The sequence below is a fragment of the Salarias fasciatus genome, chromosome 1 (assembly GCF_902148845.1).
Source record: "Salarias fasciatus chromosome 1, fSalaFa1.1, whole genome shotgun sequence".
Classification (NCBI taxonomy): Eukaryota; Metazoa; Chordata; class Actinopteri; order Blenniiformes; family Blenniidae; genus Salarias; species Salarias fasciatus.
The window spans coordinates 36,075,700-36,093,773 of NC_043745.1; the positions used below are offsets into that span (position 1 = coordinate 36,075,700).

The 18,074-nt window shown below is 41.1% G+C and overlaps 1 protein-coding gene across 1 annotated transcript in view; it reads right to left on the bottom strand.

The window, feature by feature from the left end:
• The window catches only part of hsd17b12b (hydroxysteroid (17-beta) dehydrogenase 12b), a 34,209-nt gene that overhangs the window by 7,471 nt on the left and 8,664 nt on the right, over positions 1-18,074 (bottom strand). The window contains exons 2-9 of the mRNA XM_030096513.1: positions 10,382-10,428; positions 8,542-8,617; positions 7,818-7,925; positions 7,434-7,498; positions 4,614-4,658; positions 2,912-2,946; positions 920-1,001; positions 185-250 (exon numbers count right to left, since the gene is read on the bottom strand). Coding sequence (XP_029952373.1) covers positions 185-250; positions 920-1,001; positions 2,912-2,946; positions 4,614-4,658; positions 7,434-7,498; positions 7,818-7,925; positions 8,542-8,617; positions 10,382-10,428 — 524 coding nt within the window. The remainder of the gene's footprint in view (positions 1-184; positions 251-919; positions 1,002-2,911; positions 2,947-4,613; positions 4,659-7,433; positions 7,499-7,817; positions 7,926-8,541; positions 8,618-10,381; positions 10,429-18,074) is intronic.

Sequence of the window (18,074 nt, forward strand, 5' to 3'; positions counted from 1 at the left end):
TTCCTCTGAAACGAAAAAGCAAACCTATGCGTTTTCACTGGAAACGTTGAGTAAACGGGGACAAAAACAAGTCAAAGTCATAGACTTGGGGATAATGGGAAAGCCATAAACGCCATCAGCAAATGTTCATTGAAACTTGTCGGCTTGTCGCTGAAACGTTAAAGTGGGCTCGAGCTTTCTTCACCTGGATGATGATCCCTTTGCTCTTGTATTCAGCTTGTAATCCTCGTGAGAAGAAGTCCACAAATGCCTGCAGAAAAATAAAACATTCATGAAGAATAAATCTATTACGGAAATCAGGAAATGCTCAAGAAAAGACATTAAGAAGTGTTTTAAACTCTCAGAAGGAGAGGGAAAGAAAACATGTTGGGAATGAAACTGCCCTGATTATACAAAGTGTGTACAGCAGTTGTAATAAAGTTAGATGAGCTGTAATTTCAGCAGTAAACTGAATAAATTCAGCACTGATTGACTTCAGTTGCCTTTTTAAACTTGCAGCGCAGTGACTGGGATTTAGTGGATTGACGTGACCCAGTATTCAGACAAGGGCAAATTAATCAAGTGAAACTGTGAACAGCAGGTTGTTTTTAAGCTAACAAACACACAAGAGACTGTTATAAAACATTATGACACCACATGCGCCGATAAACCTTTTTTTTTTTTTTTTCTTAAATGAGTGTACTACCTCGGGACCTGAGCTAGTCACTGATTTTTATATATGCAATAATTAAAACCGGGCAAACTGTTGAGCAGACAGCTTCCTATCTTTCCATCTTCAGAATTAAATTAGGTTTTGCCTCGATGTATGTTGTCGACGGGATGATTCCCAAAAGCAGAACGAAGGTGGATCCATAAAGCCCAATTGTGAGTCTTCAGCTCTTGCTTAATAAAAAGGTCATAAGCGGCGTCCTTTAATTACCTTGGAGGCAGAATAGATAGTGAGGAGAGGAACCGGGTACATGCCACTGGCAGATGAGATATTGAGGATGGCCCCCTTCTTCCTGGAAAGAAAAGCAAGCACTCTTAACACCAAGGAGGAACAACGTTAAGACGAAGAGCAACAAACACTCGAGCCTGAAATCAATCCCGGCGTGATAAAAGAAAATGGTAGCGTGTGCACTTGGGTGCCGAGCCAAAACTGCCCTCGTGCTACATCAAACAAGAGCTGATAAGATCAAAGATACAGTAACGTCAATACATAAATGTTTACAGTGAGCTGTAGCTCGTGCTGCCTCCGCGCAACATCCATCTAAATGAGATGTGTTATTTAGAGAGAGGCAGGGAGAAAAAAACGTATTATTGTGTCGTGCAATATGCACGACCCATCCCTGGTGGAGTTATTCAGCCACATTAGTCAACAGCAGCCACCTACATTGAGGCTTGTAACCCCACCAGCCTCCGACAGCACGACACGTTCGCTTCTATTCAAATGTGAAAACGCTACGCACGCATTGTTCCAGGACATATTCAACGGTGACAAACTCACAAATATTACATAAGCCAAACAAAATCTCCATGTGGACTTCTTGTTTGTATTTCTTTTTTTTTTTAAATTAAGGTTTTCATCTTTGCAGCATATATTTTGGGTGGACCTTGCTACATAGCCTGGTTTTAAAACAGGTGAACTTTATGGTGCGTTTGGTTAAACGTTTCTCAACTTGTTGTTTTCACAGAGGTTGTGAGGAGGAAAGCTGCACAATATATGAAAAATGTATGGTAATCGACTGAACTGTGATGAATATATTTTGCATTAGGCACTGAGCATTCATGCTGTGTGAATTCAAAACATCAGCATTCTAAATATGTAAAAAATAATTGTGATTAATAGACCGAAACTGTGTGATGATCACCAACTCACAGAGAAAGAGCACTTTTAATAAGAAATTATTGAAGAGAAAAATATTAAATGCATGCTTGCTGATTGACAGACTCAAAGGCACCGACTGACTGAACGTTTTAAGTGAATTTCATGCACAAAAATGTAAATCAAATATATTATTGCAAACAAACTTGAAAAAAAAGAACAAAATTATTAAAGAATTGTTTGTTTGTGCTGAGGAGTCTTAATGGTCTATTTTCATGATGCCATTATCATACTTCCTCTCTTAATCGCTTTTGTCTATTTTCCTTTGTGCCTTTCTGCTTTTGCAAGCTTGCTTCGCCCAACTAGTGGCTCATGGGAGACAAACTCACTAGAAGAAATATCCAAAATCCGAGTACAGTACCATTATGAGCATGCATCCACCGGGGGTTGCAGAAAGTGGACGGAAAGGAAACGAGCCTTCCACGATCTCATTTGGTTGAAAAGTGAGCCATTCAAAAACCAATATTTGTCAGTATATCCTATATTTCAGTCTGAAACACTGTAATTCATCATTAAAATAAGAGGAGAAAGTGCCGATAATTGATTTTCCACCTTGTTGCCTCCTTCCAGCACGTCTCCTCTCTAAGTGGAGCGATCTCCAGCACTGAGCCAAATTAAACGCATCATATTTTTCCACATTTGAAAACACAATTAGTTCTCAGTTTTGTGCTTTTGTCAGATTTCTTCCGCCAGTATTTGAACACGTTTGGCCCCTGCTGGGATTTGAATTCCTCCAATTCCAAGTGTGTGTGTTTAGGGAGTAATCTCCCACAAATCCTCCGCCTCGCAATAAATCAAATACCTCGGATGCCCATTTGCATCTCGCTGAAAAATCTCAGATAAATATTTCACTGGCAACACTGTCGGTGGGTAAACTCAGCAGCCTGTTCCAGAAAGCTCACACAGAGTGGCTCCCCTTCACTTCCATTACCCACTCCAACAGGTGCATATTCTTGAGAAAAATCCAAGACGTTATGGTTTTTAAACATGTTCACACCCTCCATTAATGCTTTAGAGGAACAACAGCAGCTGGACACCCAGACTTACCTGTCCACCATCTGAGGCAACACAATACGCGTCATCTGGAGAATAAAAACAAGATGTGCAAGGTGACAAATGAGAAATGCAGATTAAAAGCATCACAGACCCCAAAAAAAGAATGTTTGTGGAGTGTGTGCCTCTGTATGTGTGTGTGGGTAGTAGGTAAAGAGGTGGTCAGGGAGACAGGAAGAGGAGAGAAAGGAAAATGTAATGATAGCACAGGGAGGCATTTACAGAAATATTGAATAACATAAATTAAGCGTTAAGAGAGTGGGCGGACTGTAGCTGCGGCTCAGGGAACTGCTGAACGCGGAGAATAAGCAGGGGAAGTGACTTACGGCGCCTTGTGTCGCCGTTTTGTCTGTGTGCGTGTCTGTAACTCTTCGCCGCTGTGGGACTACTCGACAGTGGATTTCTAACCATCTCAGCCATTTCAATCCACTTAGTCAAACTTAAATTACTCAGAAGTGAAGCCCAGACACCACAAGGACACTTACAATAAACATTTGCCAACTAAAGTTTACACAGTTTATAGTGTTCAGACAGGGAATGAGCCAGACGTATGGGATGATCCAGGCATTATATCTCTGCACTGAGAATATAAGAGCACAACTTAAACAACTCCTGGACTGCCTTTTTTTTTTTTTTTATTCTTTTATTCTTCTGAGCTTCAGTGTGCGGCATAAGAAGAAAAAAGAAGTACTGCCCTCAAGTCTGAAGCAGATCAATCCACACAGACTCAGGGCTATAATTCAGGGGTGTTTAACATGCGGCCTGCGGGCTAAACTGGCCCACTAGAGGTTTCAGGAGAAGCAAGTGCTGCAAAAGCAAGATACTTTATTGTTCGTGAAATAGCATCACTCTCAAAGCCACACGGTGAGGCTGAGTGTGTTAAAACATGCATGCTGAAGGCTGCAGAAATCTTGTTTTCTGAGAAGCGGCTGGCTTTTGCCAGCATCGGTACAAAGAGAAACAAGCTCACTTTACAAGGTCACTTTCATTTTATTCCATCTAATTTGAACTCTTCCAGACTGAGAGATGAGACTGATGTGCAGATTAATATAAATCAGGAATATCATCCAGTACCATGATTTATAGTGACTCTGGATGGTGTTACTTTAACCTCCTGTGAGGAACCTGGGAGTTACTTTTGACCAGGACTTATCCTTTAACTCCTACATTAAACAGGTCTGCATGACCTCCTCCTTTCACCTGCACAATATTTCTAAAATTAGAAACATGCTGACTGTCACTATGTACAGTATATAGTGTCACATGGTCATTCTTCGTAACAGAAATGCACAAATGTGAAGCGATCCAATGTGCCATTTCCATGGAGTCTGGATCATAGTGAGAGTTCCAACACCCCCTCTTAGTAAATCAAGACTCGAGTCGGATTGATGAGTTTACGTGATGTGATCTGTGTTCGATCATATCGTAAAATTTACCATTTAACCTCAGTTACGGCGGCAGACTGTATTTCAGGTTTTTCTCTTAAGAGATTTCTATCTGTTCAGAACTGATTTTGTAAAAAGTGCAAAAAAAAAATAACATTTTCAAGATGAAACCCTCGTTTACTAAAATGACTTCAACCCCCCTGCTGTGTGCTGAAAATGCTTGAGCTGCAATCACCTTTCTGGCAGTAACGGTCACAAAATCCCCCCCACCCCCCCTCTCTTTTGGTCATTCAGGCAGTTTCCTCACTCACCTGGCACACTGATGTTATGTTGATGTTGACCAGAGTGTCAATGAACTGAAATAAGAAAAAAGGATTACTTCAACTTGTCAATATTGGAACTGTACCACTTCCAAATGGCAAGGCAACACTGGAAAAACTCAGCAGAAACAAACCAAAAAAAAAAAAATCAGCAAATCACTTCAACTGTATTTAACTGAAAATAGACTTAATTAATTTTAGACAACAAAAAATTGGCTTATATCATTTGAATAAATTCAGTGTTTACAATTCAGGATTACAGCAGGTGAAGTTATTGTAGTTACCTTTGTCAACAGAAAACATGGTCGTTAGGATAACTGGCGACTGTGTGTGTGTTCGGTTTGTGTGTGTTAACCACGGGTTCAGGATGTATCCTGCTTTTAGCCATATGTCGCCACAGAGCCCCGTGACTGGATTTTGGATGAAGTTGCAAAAGGAGATTGCTGGATGCCAGAATATTTATCTTGCTATATTGTCATACACAGTTGTGCAGTGGTAAGCACTCTCCTCATAGTGAGGGTACCCTCGATTCAAGTCTTTTTTTCTTTTTTTTTCCCCCCTACAGGTATTCTGATTTTCTCCCATAGTCCAAAAATATGCATGTGAGGCTAAACGGTGACCCTAAATTACCCCAAGGTGTAAATGTGAGTGTGTGTGGCTGTCTTTGTGTGTTTGGCCCTGTGATGGAATGGTGACCTGTCCAGATTGTACCCTGCCTTCGCACAGTCAGCTGGGAACAGATCCAACCCCCCCCCCCCCCCCCCCCCCCCCCCCGCGACCTTCATTCGGAGTGGTACAGAACACGGATCAGTAAATGTTAACATCAGTAATACCTGCATTACTTTTCAGAACATACGGGTGGAGTTTCAGAACAAGTCGGGATCGTCTCTGTCATGCTCGCGTGTCACAGAGCGGCAGAAGCTTTCAGCAGGTGACAGGTCAGCTCTGGAAACAGTGCTGCAATCCACACACGAATTATTCTGGCATCGTCTTGCTGAAAGGAGCGAGACTTTCTTAACAAGCTGGACAGCACCACTGAGGTTTGATGTTTTGTTTTGGCTTCAGTCCGCCTTGAATGAGCGTGAGCTCAGGAGATGAGTGTGTACGAACACAGAAATCTAAATGTGTTATCTGCAGATGTGTTTTGAACATCGTCCTGAGCCCTGCTGTGTCTGTTTTTGGAGTCTGGAGATCACGGCCATCCAATATTGGTTTTAAGCCGTGTCCCTTGTGAACAGAGCTTTCTCCGGATTTTGTCAATCTTTTAATGATATTATGTGTAGTAGATGATGAAATCCCCAAGTTCTTTTTAAAACAACGTGGAGAAATGTTATTTAGTAGTTGCTCAGCATCTCTGGGATGCTCTGTTTATTCCAAAGCGCCTTACTGGCGTGTTCCCAAGGTAACCTAATTAAGCAGGTTGCTTCTTAAAGTGCCACAACTTTTCCAGCCATTTGTTGTCCCTTTTTTTTTTTTTTTCTTTCGTAAGTGCGTGGCTGGTATCAAATAGATGAAGTAATTAAAAATTAGCAAAAGTTGCATTTGAACTTGAGGTCACTGCATTTACTTGTAGCTAGACTTTGCATGAACAGTGTCCCAAACTCAGCAGTAATGAATTTGAATAATTAAAGAATATGTGACAGAGAGATTAGATAATTTTAGGCGTGATCTGGGTCAGCGTTCATGTCCAGAGAGCCCCAAAATGTCCTTAGTGTGAGACTGTTGAACTTACATTTGTCTGTGTTAAAGAAAAACATAATTAGACACTTTCTAGAATCTCAAACAGACTTGAAAAACTGTTTTTTTTTGGAAAATTTCTGCATGTTTGTGAGAAAGTGTGTGTCTATGTTTGACTTTATTGTAATGCTTAAGCAAATCATAGATCAAAGGGGGTTTTTTTTGGACTCATCTGATGATCAGGTCAAGACTTGTGTCATTTCTCACAGGTTATAGCCCATACAGTGATATTTGTTTGCGAGATATGACTGTGTGGGAGATATTACTGACTGGGTGCTTCCATGTGGATTTTTCTTCTTCTTAAGAGTCTAAAAACTAAAGCAGTCTGTTTGAGTTGCTATATGCTAATCAATCCCAATGGGATCACTACCTTGGACAGTTTGCGTGTCTCGAGGACCCCTGGAGCTGCGTCAGCTGGTGTATTGTACTGCTGGTCGGGCCACCCGTAACGAACACGTTGGACCAAGACTGATGCACTGGCCCCCCAGTGGACAGTGTTCTAATACCCCCAAAACTAAGCAGAGGTACAAGATGTTTGTGCCCGGCTGGATCAATTTTCAAGGCAAAGAATGACGCCTGTCATAGAGCAGGAGGACTGTTTTGGCTGTGACTGCACGGTCGGCTTGTCCAAACACAACAGTGGGGGGAAAAAGACAAAAGGGACCGTTTTTTATCCTCCTAAAAGAACGGATGTGAATCACTGACAGATTCATGTTAGATAATGTTTTAGTGTACCTCCAAGCATCAACTTTTCATCCAATTAGGCTAAATTATTTAATCATCTCCTTCTCAAACAGTATCCCACTGATTCTGAGCCGATATGATCTGTGGTTTAGGGTGACTGCTTCGATTAACTCCTTAATTAGTATTCTCTGCTAGTTGTTCCTTGATCCCTTTTTAGTTTTATTTTCATTCCAGTGATGTTTATTGATGGAGAGGATTTCACGTAAGCCCCTTAGGCTTTTATTCCTCTCCTGCACAGTCAGATTTTCATTTCTTGTGATTCTATATTATATTCTTATTTTGTGCTAATTAAGAAAAAAAAAGAGAAAGAAAGTTCATTCTTAAACTTACTGTGTCAATATTGGGGACGTTGAGGAAGAATTCAGGGTATGAATAGGACATTCCAACATTGTTTACTGAGCATAAAAGAGAAATAACAGCATTGTAAAATTCAACATACAACACAAATGAAACAACACTGGAAGAAAACTATAATGAGGCGTTTCAGTTATGTTCAAGTAAACCTGCGATTCCTCTTTTTGGTCTTAGGAGGGCAGCAGAGAACTGATAAATTAACCTTTATGAATACATGACAAAGTAGTATTTATCACACTGGAGCATGCTGCTTTCCTGATGTCTGAAGGCCTCGGTGCAGACTCAGTTTGCCAGCTCATGTAGCCAGTTAATTAAGTTTAATGAGAAGTGAGTTGGCCGAAACACCTGCTGCCGTCTTACCCAAGACTCCAATCTCCAGTCCGGCGAGTCCGTCTTCAATCTTGGAGTAGATATCCACGGCGCTGAAGTCTGCGGCAATCGTTTTGGTCTCCACGCCACATTTACTGGCTGAGGGCAAAGAAATATTTTTAAATTAGTTCACACTTATAATCAGTACTTAGTCATAAAAGTATGTATGAATTTCCACATTTCTGTCAAATAGTCACTTGGAAAAGGATGAGCGGATCAGGGGAAAATGATTAAACCTTGAAAATAATCAACGAAGAGGAAATCCCTCCCTTAAGAGCAGGCTTTCGTTTAATTGGACAGATTCACTTTTAGCTCCAGTAGGAGGGCTTTACTGCCTCATAACCAAAAAGCATATGAGTCCATCTGAAACTCCACTCCAAAAAGAATCACTTGAAAACACATAGTTCAATGTAATATCACTTAATCATTCGTCATTTAGCCTCTTTGGATGACCAGTCCCATACGGACACAACGTATCAGGCTCAGGATAAATGAGGCTGCGGAGCTGCATGGATCATTAAGGCTGACCTGCAGTCCTGGCAGCTGTCATACTTAACACATGAACTATATTAGTCCAGTGCATGTGGACCGCAGGTACTGCTGATTTCCCCCGACTCGCTCATGCAGGATTAGTTCGACTGATGGATTAAACAGAGGGATGCTCGAAATAAAATGAAGAAACGATCCAATATGAAAAGACATGCATAGATCTTACCAATCGCCTTGGATACATCATCCAGCTTCTCCTGGGAGCGGCTGATCAGCACGATAGCAAAGCCCCTGCGGGCAAGCTGTGAAAACAAACAGCATTTTAGGAAAGGACGCACGTTTGCATTGCAGTTATTCTACATTACACATTCACATTCTGTACTTATTTTATACATATTTTGCAAATGACTTTCCGCATACCGATCCAACACAGTATCATCTGCATACAAATTCATATCATCAACAACGATGTGGAGATTAGAACACTCAATTTCTATGGGTTAACATAAAAGGTGAATAAAATAAGAGAAAGTACATAATCATGCTTTGCAACAAATGACAAGTCAGACATTCAACTAGGCCCTGATAGAATTTCTTTTTTTTAAATGACCGTATTACAATGTGAAGAATTTTAAAGTGTTCCTTGAAGGGGGTTTGAATAAGTGGGCTCTTCCTCTTCAGCTCATAGTGTTATGTTCAGCACTGCATTAGAAACAAGAGGGTGACACTGGATGCGATCTGCGGTCACCGGACTGAGCCAGTCAAACAACATGAGCACACAGAATTTTCAGGTGAAAGCACATGGGCTTTTGTTTTCAGGTCTGAAAAGTTTCTCATTTCCACATTAACATTTTGAAAACAATGTCTGTTTACATGGAAAAGTCAGAAACACTGATAATGTTTTCATTTCGAGCCACTGCTGCAAGTACAAAGACATTCGTATGGCTAGATACGAGTTGGATTGCAAGTATGGGTGAGTAGAAACTAGGGCTGAACGATATGGGCAAAATTTCATATCTCGATATCCATGCCAGATATCTCGATATCGATACGATATATTACAATGGATTCAGTGAAAATTGAGCATTTTTCAGAAAAATAAAAACATCATAATACAAAAGGATGTGAAAAAATGCAGTTTTATTTATGAGAACTCACTGCCACGACCACCAAACTCGTTTGTGCAGATTCTGCAACCGCCCTCTGCCATCACCTGTCAACCAGTAAACGAGGTTTGTGATTGGCTGGCCTTACCTGTGCATGGGTGAGCTTACAGGCAAGCAGGGGAAATCTTGATATCGTTGATTTTGAGAAACTAATGTCCTGAATGTTCATATCCCGATACCGATATGATAACGATATATCGTTCAGCCCCAGTAGAAACTATAAAATTACCAAGTCCCGATAGAATATGGACTGAGAGTCATGACACTCTGGAGGCTGCCATTGCTGTTACGGTCCACCTACAAAACTGCGAGCGCGCTACACAAGTGCAATTGCTGTTTCCACCATCTAAAGACATGGAGCATTTTCAGAAAGCTGTTTTCTGTGTCTCCGAGCACAAAAGTTTGTATTTTCACTTGAAACAGCTGTTGTGTAAATCGGGCCGCAGTGAACAGTAATTTGATGATCATATTGAAGAGAAGAAGAAGCCAATTGAAGGTGATGGACCAATGGGCTAAGATGCTGCGTCTCAAAGTGTTCGAATTGCATGAGAGCAAAACCAGTGAGGCAAGACAGGCTGCAGTACTAGAAACAACTCAACAACATGGACCATTCTAATTGTTCTGACTAGTGCAGTTTAAACATAAAATAAAAGGATTTGGTGGTGAACTAAAACACAAGTGAAAAACAAAGATTAAAACACAGGTGTTGGTTCACAGTTAAGCCAAATATTCAAGGAAAAGAAAGGAGAACAAAGCTACACAGTCACAAAACACGCATCCACTCACAGTCTCTAAAACTGCAAACACAAACAAAAAGCTCCCAACAAAAGCATTACAGACACAAAAAGCTATTTTTGAGCACATAATTCTGATTCTGAAACATTTCTAGGGAAATCTTACCTCCTCGGCATATGCTTTCCCAATCCCATCTGTGGCCCCCGTCACAACTAAAAAAAGAAAACAGGAAGAAATGCAGTTAGCAGGGAAATATATCAACTTTACTCCAGGTCGAAGACAGAAACTTTGATATAGATGAAGCACGAGTGCAAAGTGAAGATTATCCCTACATGGGAAAACATAGGAGAAAAGAAAAATGCATAGCTTGTGTATTCTTTCAAATTTATAGCTGCTAACTAACAATCACAACTGGTCCATAACAATAGGATAGGAATTTTCTACTGATGCCAGAAACACTGAGATCCTTACACTGAAATACTGAAAAATCTCTGCCTGTGCAGCCAAGTATGTGTTGACACTAGAATCTGAGGACTGGATCGCTTTCCAGGACCAAATTATGAGCCTAATCCGCGGCTAGCGGAGCCTTCATTCTTCAGGGAGGTTTTCAAACGGCTTTTGGAACTTGGATGCTGGATTTTTTGCAACCACTCAGCCACAAGAGCATCCACGGTGTCAACCACTGATGATGGGTGATCGGGCCTGGCTGACAGCAGTTTCAGTTCGTCCCGAAGGCGATGCTGATAAGCCTCCGGCTAGATTTTTGGACAGAGGAGTTCTCCCACACCTGAGGAGCCAAAGCCATTTTTTAACAACTTGGCTTTGTGCACGACGGTACTGCCATGTCGGAGCAGGAGGAAGCCTGCCTCAGACTGTCCGACAGAGTGAAGGTATTTCGTTGCGCTGTACCTCACAGAAAGGCAAGAGAATCTCACTTTAGAACTACAGTGAAGGCAAACACGACCACACACACGATATCACATATGTTGAAAAATAAATATCATTACTTCACTGCAATGATCCTAAGCACACGTTTTGTTTTGAAATTGGTATTGTTGAAAAATTTAACAGCAACAATAATGTTGATATGATGAATGACTTCGAGAACAAGGATGTGATGTAAAAGTTACTGATTTATAGGCAAAACTTGATTTATTACTGTAGGGTAGGGGTGTCAAACATAAGGCCCGTGCTCAACTTAAGCCCACTAAACCAAACTTTATGATGAGATTGCAGTCATTTACTGCAGGGACTGTTTGGTTTTCTGAAAATAAATATTCTCATCAAATAAATACCCTTAAAGCATAAGTTTAAAGGTTGTTTCGGGGCTCTTTTCCCACTCTGGCTCATTCAAAATTAGGTGAAAATGTAATTAAAATGAGTGAAACCAATAATGTTATAATTCTCACACAGTGTGGGTCGAAAGCTAAGTTTACAGCTACCTGTGGTCCATGTTGAGCCAGAGGTCATCTATCCATTTTCATCTGTATAAAAGAAGAATGGCTGGAATGATGTAACCTGAACACATACTGGCACTTTTTAAGTCAGAAATAAATACTGCTTCCAACAAAAAACAAAATGGAGGGGTACCAGAGGGTTCAACCTGTCCGAAGAATCAGAAATATGGAGGAAAAAAAAAAAAAAAAGCAATAATTTCACATTTTCAAACTGTAATGATACCAAGAATTCCCAAGCATAAAATTTAAGACGTTAACCTGGAATCCACTGAGGAGGAAGTAAGCAGGAACCCAATGGGCTAACTGTTCTCGTTCGTGTTACATTGTGGAAAAGATGTCACAAAACGACTTCTAAGTAGCTTCAGGACAAGACAGAACAATGTAGAGCAGGGAAGCGATTCTGTCCCGTATGTTGCACACTAAATCAAGAAAGGCTCCAGCAGCTGAGGGGGACAGCACTACTGAAAGAAAGGCATAAAAAAGAAAGACTAATGTCAGCAAGAAGTGCCATCGATAAGGAAAAGTCTCTGTGGGTTATGATGTTCCCGGGACGGATGAGACCAAAGTAGAGCTATCGAGGAAAGGCAGACATTAGTTTGTTTGTGGATGAAACATGAAGTCTGTGAACCAAAGGACAGCATGTCTACTGTAAACCATGGAGGTTATTTTATGCTTCGCTGCCTCTGGTACTGGAGGCACTGAATGTATCAAAGAAGTGATGAGTGCTGAAGATTATCAAGGCATTTCAGACAGAGCCATGCTCACCAGTGTTGAAAAGCTAGGCTTGAGGCAAAAGTTTTGAGCCTTTTGTGGTGAAACTGATGCAAACTGCGCATGAAGAAGTATGCTAACTGGTCAGCAAGGAACCCTGACCTAAAGTCAACAGATACTCTGGACATTATAATTGAAATCATTCTCTATTTAGTAGTACTAATGACCTGAAACCGTCTGTAATACAGGTTCAGAACATCTGACATCAGAGATGAATCCAAATCTTTTAGGTTGCATGCTACCTTCCAACAGTACCAAAGGTTTTTTGTATTTGATTATACAATTTGCTAAGAACTGTTTTCTTGCTACTTTGGACAGTCATTTAATAATTGACAGGATCGCAGCTTCACTCTCCGTCTCAACTTTCTTTAACTCATCCTGGAGGACATCAGGTCAAGCATAGTCTCTAAATCAGGTGTGCAAAATTCATCTCAGTTTAGGGGACACATACAAACCATTTTCATTTTGATTGGGCCAAACTGGTAAAATAGCGCCATAACAACCTTTAAATTTAAACTTTGCTTTACTTTGCTGTGGCACACATGATGAAAGTGCTTTTATTTTCAAAAAAACAAACAATGACAATCATAAATGACTAAAATTGATATCAAGCACAGAATTTTAAATGTGCAAAAAAATCTTCTTCTATAGCTGTTGCATTATGCATGTTCTTCTAAACTCACCCGACAACATGGCTTTGGGGTTAATGCTTGTTAGCTTGCAACAAGGCAGCTAGTTTTCATGGCAGCTTCAAATGATATCTCAGTCTGGGTCTTATGGTATTGTGTTTTAAGAAACTGGATTATAAAAAAAAATTAAAAAATGATTCATAATGTTTTTCTGTATCCATTTCCTTGGTGGCTTGGTGGGCTGGAGTGGAGCCTGTTGCATGCTGGTTTTGGCCCACGGGCCTCATGTTTGACACCTCTGCTCTAAATTATACATAGAAATTTATCCAAACAAAAATGGTTACATTTGCATTTATTCAGGGAGATACTGCTTAAAAATATGAGTTATCGTGGTTCCAACAATCAGATTCTGCACAGCCTTGAGAGCTGTTTAAGAGAAATGTTATTAAAAAAAACAAAAAAAAAAAAAAAGGGAACGCTTAAAAATCTGGACAGAGTGATGTTTTGACATCATACGTAAAGATTCATCTTCTCCTGTCCGAAGACAAAAATGAACACAGACGACTAATTTTAGCCCTGCAAGCACTATGCAGAAATACTGAGCAGCACGCCACCCTGGATGAGCAGAGAAAGGGTGCCACCTACAGGAACTTCCTCACCACGGGAAAGTGATGCTGAAGGAGGTGGGAGTTGTAGACTGCTTGGCTGACAAGTGATCTCTAGGAAGTGCAGTGTAAACACATCAATGGCGGCAAAGCGCAGAAGCTTAGTAAAACAAAATAAAACTTTCAAGGGTAAAGAGTTGAATGTCACTGCAAACAGATGCACTGTAGGATGAGGTACGTGAAGAGCAGCTGAGGTGAGTAAGAAGGACAGAATGAGAGAGAGAGAGGGGAGAGAGGGGGGGTCCTCTCCGTCATCAGCAGCAGTGGAGCGAGCAGATGTCCTGGAACTGCCTGGCACAAACAGCAGCGGCGGCGGCGGCGGCAGCAGCAGGGGCCTATTTTTAGATATCCCCATCTTTCAGTAGAAACTATTCATCACACCTCTGGCTAAATATAACAAAAAGTGGATGGGGAGTGGGATAAGGAGTGTTACACGGTGTCCCTGTGTACCGTGCAAGGCCCAACTTAAACAGCGCAGCAGCATGACTGCGATATTGCTCCTCAGCCCTATCTTTCACGAAACCGTGCATCATTTCCTCTGTCCCGATTACATTCTATTTTGTGGCTTTTCTGCACTGTGGTTTGGGCGTACTTGGGAAAGCGAAGTGCACTTAAGATGGGAATACTGGTGTGTCAGGTCAAACTACATCAGTCTGGTTGGGTGCACTGTGCATCGCAGCCTCTAGGGTCTGCTAGCAGGGCTTTTAGATGCTTAGACTCATTAAATACTACATGCAAGGTGCACCAACATAAGTGCTATGTCTGCAACGAAAAAGATTACTACCTGTAGACCAACATCATCAGTAAATGGGTTTGGATATTGCAGAACAGACCACAATTAACCAATAAAATCGAAGTTTTACTTTAGGATATAACCTATTGCGTTATATGCCATGATGGAGGATTAAACAATCATTTTGGAACAATTTAGTCTCTTTAATACCAATATCTATGAAAGTTGAACTTTTACATATCCACTGTCGGAATGTGGGGATGAGGATCAAAGCAGATCAGGAAGAATACGGGATGATGATTATTAAAGCTTCAGAGAAAACTAACTCAAACTAGAAGGCCAAAACTAATCCAAAAGCCTGAACACAGGTGACTCAACAGGCAGTCGGCATGAATGGAACAGAAGAAGATACAAAGACACAAAATCAAAGCAAGATAACGAATGAAGCACAGCAGCAATACACTTCAGACTCGGGAAAACACAGACATGGAATATGAACAGAGAGACCACATGAGGATTGTGATCCGTAGACTGAATGAATCACTGTTGCGTTGCAAGTTTACACCAGAAATATTGGCCAATTAAACCTATTAGCGTTTTATTCATGACTGGGACTGTGCACCACAAGTCGGGTCTAAACAGCCACTAGATAGCAACCGAAATCCCCACTGTGGTGTTTGATTAGACTGAAGGTTTAAAACGACTTATGGGGGGGGGGGGAGCAGACATCTTCACAAAACTAACAGTTTTTTTTTATATTTTCATGTTGATACTAAAAACAAAGTGCTATGCAGGCTTTTTCAGGAATATAAAAAGACATGATCACTCCACTGGAGCAATGCACGACCACACTTCAGCAATAATGATCTCAACAGATATGCTTCCACTTCACCTTACTGAAGGTTTTTCAAAGTTAACCTAATAAGTTGAGTCTCAGTTTTGGCTAAATTGTTATCGTTTTTTAAGCAATTTCGTTTTTTGAGGTCATGAAAGGGTGTTACCTAAATGCACTTAAGCCTTTTAAGATTCAGATGCAAAAGCATATTAATTTCAAACTCTGTACAACAGTTGATAGGCTTTTATTTTTTTTAATGAAGTGAAGATGAAGCTACACAGTATTACAAAGCACTTCACAGCCGATCGTTGACATTTTCGTGCTGTTTGAGCAGTGGCTGCAATGCCCAACACAAACAACCCCGCGGAGATATTAGCATTTATTTTTAGCTGATGAATTTGTTGTGTTGACAGTACTATTTACTCCTTTTACTCATCCATCTATCCAGCTGCCCTTTGCTGTGCCCATCTCCCCTTTGTGTCATTTCTTTGGTTGCAGATGATGCTGAGATGCCAAGCATCCTCCCGGGCAGCGGCAGAGCCGAACAGAAGGGATTGGAAGAGGGAAAAAGAGAAGAGAAAATGACAAACACCAACATGGGGGATCCTGGGGGCAACTAAAAATAGCATGGAGAAGGGGGGCGGGGGGGGGGGGGGGGGGGGGGGGGGGGGGGGAGTCTGCAGGCACAATGATGAGGAAAACATAGGCTGGGTTATTTTTAGTTGTTTTAAGAATGAACGGTTTTGCAGCCAGTGCTGGGAGAAAGCACGAAAGAACGAAAGAAAAAAAAAAAATGGAAGAAAGATTTTACAGCTGAGTGCATGTTCCCTTCACTCATATAAAACAAGGTCTATTTTAGGAAGTGCTGCCTCCTGCAAATCTAGGTTAGACTGGCGAGGTGCAGTGATGATAGTGCTACGATGTGCTGCCGTTTGGGTGTAAAGCATTTGAGGGCAGACATCACTTAGCTAATTACCTCAGGAAAAAAAGAATGCTGCTTCTGAATGCATCTAAAATTAACTCAACATTTCAATACTTGTACATTTTTTCAGGTAAACTTGGACATTTTCTGTGAGATGAAGTAGGAGAGGAATATTATATTCCTGAGGGGCAACATTAGAAACTAGGTCAGCAACTCGGTTCTCCTAAATATTTTTTTTTTTTTTTCGTAAAAGGCCAGGTGGGTTTAAAAGTGAATTTATCTACAATTTTATCAGTCACAATACTGTATTTTTCTGTGTTTTGTCAGATTTAAATTGAAATTTGCTAACATTAGAAACTGCTGTAAATAAACCCAGAACATTGCCTTTAACTTCAGTAAGCAAAAGCATGGATGCGCTGGTTGAAACAGGACGTTCTGCATCAATCTTGACTTAAATATCTCCATGTTGAGAACTGCTGTTTGACCTTTGGTCCCCATTTACACGACGTTTCAATAGAAAACATTTTTGTTTCGGTCTTAGACAGCAATGTTTTGAAACACTGAACTTCTAACATGTCAGGCCATGAGTTGAGGCTATTGGTAGCTTTTGTAATGAAACCACACACACACGTACACAGATAATAATAATAAAAAAAATTCTAAACACTAACAATGGTGACTACACAAACATTCATATGGACAGACAGCCAAATTGGATTCTTCTACTAATGTATGGGAATTAGTGAAACCTAATGATAAAAACCACAGCAGAACAACACTCTGCACTGCAGGCGGCCAATTCAATTAGCCAATCAGCAGCGCAATGCATAAAATCCTGCAGATCCAGGTCAGGACACATCAAACATTAGAGTGGGATAAAATCTGACCTCCGTGACTTTCACTATGGCATGACTGTTGGGGCCAGATGGGCTGATTAGAGTATTTCTGAAACAACTGATCCTCTTGGATTGTCACCAGAACTGGTCCTCTGGTGCTTACTCGAAATAGAACAAACAAACAAAAAAAAAAACCCGCAACAACCAAAAAGTGAGCTGCAGCTCTGCCGACACGGAGGTCGTATCGGCGAGAGAGGTCAACAGGGGAGTGGTCGGACAAGTTGGAGCAGGCAGAGAGGCTGGATTCCCTCATGTAACCGCCGTCTACAACTGCAGCGGACAGGAAGGTACCTCAGCATGCACAACACATATAACCTTGAGGCGGATGAGTCACAGCAGCAAAAGACCATGTAGGGTTTCGCTCCTGTCAGCCAAGAACAGAAGTCTGAGGCCACGGTGGGCACAAGCCCACCAAAACTGCACAGTTAAAGACTTGAAAAAACATGAGGTGGTTTAATGGACGTCGCAGATGGTAGGGTCAGTGTTTGGCACCAGCAGCATGAATCCATGGCCTCAGTCTGCCTTATGTCAACAGTACAGGCTGCTGGTGCCTCTGGAATGGTGTAGTGAATGGTTCCTTTCTTGGCACATGTTGGACACTTTAGGATCATTTAATTACTGTTGAAAAAAAAAAAAACTTCATACCAATTTAAGGATTGTTCGATATTTTCATACAACCATAATTTGCCCATGGTCTAATAGATGATTCAGGGCAGGCAATGTGTCACAAATTGTTGAGTTCATTGCCATCAATACAGAATATTAATGAGTCCCCATTACATTTTAGGGATGCACCAATACCGATGCCAAGCAGGAACTATTTCGAAAATATTCCATCTCTAATGAAATGGGGGGGGGGGGGGGAAATGAACATTTCTACATGAGCCATAGCCTTGTTCATGCTCATGTAAGAGGTACATTTAGTGGGAAGGTACTGCAAAACATGGATA